Source organism: Megalops cyprinoides, chromosome 18 (assembly GCF_013368585.1).
Source record: "Megalops cyprinoides isolate fMegCyp1 chromosome 18, fMegCyp1.pri, whole genome shotgun sequence".
NCBI classification, from domain to species: Eukaryota; Metazoa; Chordata; class Actinopteri; order Elopiformes; family Megalopidae; genus Megalops; species Megalops cyprinoides.
In genome coordinates this window covers 1,230,212-1,235,211 of record NC_050600.1, presented here as the reverse complement: position 1 = coordinate 1,235,211, position 5,000 = coordinate 1,230,212, and the positions used below count along the sequence as shown (strand labels likewise).

Below are 5,000 nucleotides of genomic sequence, written 5' to 3'. Positions count from 1 at the left end.
AGAAGGGTTAGGGTGAGAGGGAGAGAAGGGTTAGGGTGAGAGGCGGAGAGGGTTAGGGTGAGAGGGAGAGAAGGGTTAGGGTGAGAGGGAGAGAAGGGTTAGGGTGAGAGGGAGAGAAGGGTTAGGGTGAGAGGCGGAGAGGGTTAGGGTGAGAGGGAGAGAAGGGTTAGGGTGAGAGGGAGAGAAGGGTTAGGGTGAGAGGGAGAGAAGGGTTAGGGTGAGAGGCGGAGAGGGTTAGGGTGAGAGGGAGAGAAGGGTTAGGGTGAGAGGGAGAGAAGGGTTAGGGTGAGAGGGAGAGAAGGGTTAGGGTGAGAGGCGGAGAGGGTTAGGGTGAGAGGGAGAGAGGGTTAGGGTGAGAGGCGGAGAGGGTTAGGGTGAGAGGGAGAGAGGGTTAGGGTGAGAGGGAGAGAAGGGTTAGGGTGAGAGGTGGAGAGGGTTAGGGTGAGAGGGAGAGGCAGAGAGAGGTTAGGGTGAGAGGGAGAGAGGGTTAGGGTGAGAGGGAGAGAGGGTTAGGGTGAGAGGGAGAGAGGGTTAGGGTGAGAGGGAGAGAAGGGTTAGGGTGAGAGGGAGAGAAGGGTTAGGGTGAGAGGGAGAGAGGGTTAGGGTGAGAGGGAGAGAAGGGAGAAGAGAGGAGAGAGAGAGGAGAGAAGGGTTAGGGTGAGAGGCGGGGAGGGTTATGGTGAGAGGGAGAGAAGGGTTAGGGTGAGAGGGAGAGAAGGGTTAGGGTGAGAGGCGGAGAGGGTTAGGGTGAGAGGGAGAGAGGGTTAGGGTGAGAGGCGGAGAGGGTTAGGGTGAGAGGGAGAGAGGGTTAGGGTGAGAGGCGGAGAGGGTTAGGGTGAGAGGGAGAGAGGGTTAGGGTGAGAGGGAGAGAGGGTTAGGTTGAGAAGGAGAGAAGGGTTAGGGTGAGAGGGGGAGAGGGTTAGGGTGAGAGGGAGAGAGAGAGGGTTAGGGTGAGAGGCGGAGAGGGTTAGGGTGAGAGGGAGAGAAGGGTTAGGGTGAGAGGCGGAGAGGGTTAGGGTGAGAGGGAGAGAAGGGTTAGGGTGAGAGGCGGAGAGGGTTAGGGTGAGAGGGAGAGAAGGGTTAGGGTGAGAGGCGGAGAGGGTTAGGGTGAGAGGGAGAGAGGGTTAGGGTGAGAGGGAGAGAAGGGAGAAGAGAGGAGAGAGAGAGGAGAGAAGGGTTAGGGTGAGAGGCGGAGAGGGTTAGGGTGAGAGGGAGAGAGGGTTAGGGTGAGAGGGAGAGAAGGGAGAAGAGAGGAGAGAGAGAGGAGAGAAGGGTTAGGGTGAGAGGCGGAGAGGGTTAGGGTGAGAGGGAGAGAGGGTTAGGGTGAGAGGGAGAGAAGGGAGAAGAGAGGAGAGAGAGAGGAGAGAAGGGTTAGGGTGAGAGGCGGAGAGGGTTAGGGTGAGAGGGAGAGAGGGTTAGGGTGAGAGGTGGAGAGGGTTAGGGTGAGAGGGAGAGAGGGTTAGGGTGAGAGGCGGAGAGGGTTAGGTTGAGAAGGAGAGAAGGGTTAGGGTGAGAGGCGGAGAGGGTTAGGGTGAGAGGGAGAGAAGGGTTAGGGTGAGAGGCGGAGAGGGTTAGGGTGAGAGGGAGAGAAGGGTTAGGGTGAGAGTCGGAGAGGGTTAGGGTGAGAGGGAGAGAAGGCTTAGGGTGAGAGGCGGAGAGGGTTAGGGTGAGAGGGAGAGAAGGGTTAGGGTGAGAGGCGGAGAGGGTTAGGGTGAGAGGGAGAGAGGGTTAGGGTGAGAGGGAGAGAAGGGAGAAGAGAGGAGAGAGAGAGGAGAGAAGGGTTAGGGTGAGAGGCGGAGAGGGTTAGGGTGAGAGGGAGAGAGGGTTAGGGTGAGAGGGAGAGAGGGTTAGGGTGAGAGGGAGAGAAGGGAGAAGAGAGGAGAGAGAGAGGAGAGAAGGGTTAGGGTGAGAGGCGGAGAGGGTTAGGGTGAGAGGGAGAGAGGGTTAGGGTGAGAGGGAGAGAAGGGAGAAGAGAGGAGAGAGAGAGGAGAGAAGGGTTAGGGTGAGAGGCGGAGAGGGTTAGGGTGAGAGGGAGAGAGGGTTAGGGTGAGAGGTGGAGAGGGTTAGGGTGAGAGGGAGAGAGGGTTAGGGTGAGAGGCGGAGAGGGTTAGGTTGAGAAGGAGAGAAGGGTTAGGGTGAGAGGCGGAGAGGGTTAGGGTGAGAGGGAGAGAAGGGTTAGGGTGAGAGGCGGAGAGGGTTAGGGTGAGAGGCGGAGAGGGTTAGGGTGAGAGGGAGAGAAGGGTTAGGGTGAGAGGCGGAGAGGGTTAGGGTGAGAGGCGGAGAGGGTTAGGGTGAGAGGGAGAGAGGGTTAGGGTGAGAGGGAGAGAAGGGAGAAGAGAGGAGAGAAGGGTTAGGGTGAGAGGCGGAGAGGGTTAGGGTGAGAGGGAGAGAGGGTTAGGGTGAGAGGTGGAGAGGGTTAGGGTGAGAGGGAGAGAGGGTTAGGGTGAGAGGCGGAGAGGGTTAGGTTGAGAAGGAGAGAAGGGTTAGGGTGAGAGGCGGAGAGGGTTAGGTTGAGAAGGAGAGAAGGGTTAGGGTGAGAGGCGGAGAGGGTTAGGGTGAGAGGCAGAGAGGGTTAGGGTGAGAGGGAGAGAGGGTTAGGGTGAGAGGCAGAGAGGGTTAGGGTGAGAGGCAGAGAGGGTTAGGGTGAGAGGGAGAGAGGGTTAGGGTGAGAGGGAGAGAGGGTTAGGGTGAGAGGGAGAGGGTTAGGGTGAGAGGCAGAGAGGGTTAGGGTGAGAGGGAGAGAGGGTTAGGGTGAGAGGGAGAGAGGGTTAGGGTGAGAGGGAGAGGTTAGGGTGAGAGGGAGAGGGTTAGGGTGAGAGGGTTAGGGCGGCGGTGCTCACCGCTGGCGATGGAGAAGAGGTGTGTCCTCCAGCTGAAGGTGAAGAACAGCCCCCCCACAGCCATGCAGCCCAGAGCCCCGTTAAACCCCGAGAGGCCAGAGTACAGCGACGATGGCCGCACTGCCACCGACAGCCCTGCGACACACAGCACACAGCAGGTAGGGGAAATTCAGGGAAAATCCAAGATGCTTTATATGGAGGCCACACAGCAAACATACTAGAAACATTATATGGACCCCATACAGGATATCCAAAATTCTTTATACAGACCACACGCTGAGAATTTACCTTACATAGGCCCCATATAAAGAATATACAGGTAACTTTATACAGACCAAACACAGAATTTAGAATTGGCCCAACTTTCATATTCCATATCAATAGTGTGAAAAACACTTCCTGCAGGAGCAGTTCCATTCATGCCCAGCAGGGGGCATCAAATGCACACACAAGTGCTGTCCCTCCATATTTAATCATTCTCAGCACACACTGCAGCTGATAAAGGACAAATCACCGATAAACAGCAAATCACCCCTTAAAGAGAGCATTAGGATGGTGGTGCAGTGCGATTCTCTCTGCTGTCTCCATAAAGAAAATGCACAGATATTACCCTGGCCTACTCTGCCGCCTCTATTGATCCCTCAGACGTATCCCGTTCAGCTGAAAAAATAATGGTGTTTTAATGACTAAATGGATTTGCATGGGTTGAGGGTAAATACTGTAGTATGGATGTGATGTCTGGGAACAGCCTGAAGGCTCTGCAGGCCTCTCTGGGGGTGGTGTGAAAGAGCAGCCAGAGTGACTCAGAGGTGCTGCTTCTCACGTGTGCAGAGAGAGAGGGAGAGAGGGAGAGAGAGAGGGAGAGACAGAGAGAGAGAGAGAGAGAGAGAGAGAGAAAGGGAGAGAGAGAGAAAGAGAGAGAGAGAGAGAAAAAGGGAGAGAGAGAGAAAGAGAGAGAGAGAGAGAGAGAAAGGGAGAGAGAGAGAAAGGGAGAGAGAGAGAAAGAGAGAGAGAGAGAGGGAGAGAGAGAGAAAGAGAGAGAGAGAGAGAGAGGGAGAGAAGAAGAAAAGAAGAGAGGGGGAGAGAGAGAGAAGAGAGGGGAGGGGGGAAAGAGGGGAGAGTGAAAGAGGGGGAGAGCGTGGATACATTTATGAATCTGTCTGCTTGTTAAGCTCATCCATTTTAGCCATTTCCTTGCTGCCTGTTCTGTCTCTCTCCCTCCCTCTAAAATATAAATATCAGTTATATCAGTAACATTTTCATTGATTTTAGGTGTGTCAATAAAAAGACTTCAAAAGCAATGCACTTATTACTCTTTTCTCTCTCTCTTTCTGTCTCTCTATTCCTCTCTCACTTCATACCAATTACATTATCTGTCTTGCTTGCTTTCACTCCTGCCCCCTCTTTCTCTTTCCTCCTCTCCCTCTGTTTCTTTCTCTGTCTTTTTTTCCCCCTTTCTCTCTCACCGTGTTCTCTCGGCCCCGTCCCTGTGAAAGTTGCACAGAATCCTCAGCCTGCAGGTGCAGAATGCATCAGATCCTGATCAGGGATTAAAGGGTGTCTGTGCACCAGGAATCGAAGGGTTACTATAACTAATCCCGTAAACAACCACAACAGCCCCTGGTATCCTTCAAAACTAAACACTAAATAATGACAGATTCGCCCTCTGTTCATGTTGATATTGGACATTTCAGCCGTAGATGGAAGCTGAGGAGGAGGATGGGTAAGAATGTGGTAAATAGTTTAGTCACTCCTTGTGCAGCCCTGTGAAGCTGAATCAGAAGCGTGTTTCAGCGGGGACAGGCGGCACAGAAGCACAAAGGCCCAAACCCTCAGCGCTGTAGAGGCAGTTTCTACATTACAGAGGATGACATGTAGAATGAAGCTAGCGTATGAATGGAGAACCATCTGTGTGTGTTTGTCTGTATGTGTTAGTGCGTGGGGTTGCTGTTGTGTGACTCGAAAGGGCTGTGTGAAGCTAGTGTTACAGTGTAGCACACACAGGCACACAGATACACACAATACACATATACATCTGTACACACACACGCACACGCACACGCACATACACACACACACAGATACAACTACACAATACACATATACATCTGTACACACACACACACATACACACACACACACGCACACAGATACACACAA

General features: G+C 53.5%; 1 protein-coding gene across 1 annotated transcript in view; it reads right to left on the bottom strand.

Moving 5' to 3' along the window:
- si:dkey-183c6.7 (urea transporter 2) overlaps positions 1–5,000 on the bottom strand; it is a 16,611-nt gene that overhangs the window by 2,815 nt on the left and 8,796 nt on the right. The window contains exon 6 of the mRNA XM_036551109.1: positions 2,841–2,975. Coding sequence (XP_036407002.1) covers positions 2,841–2,975 — 135 coding nt within the window. The remainder of the gene's footprint in view (positions 1–2,840; positions 2,976–5,000) is intronic.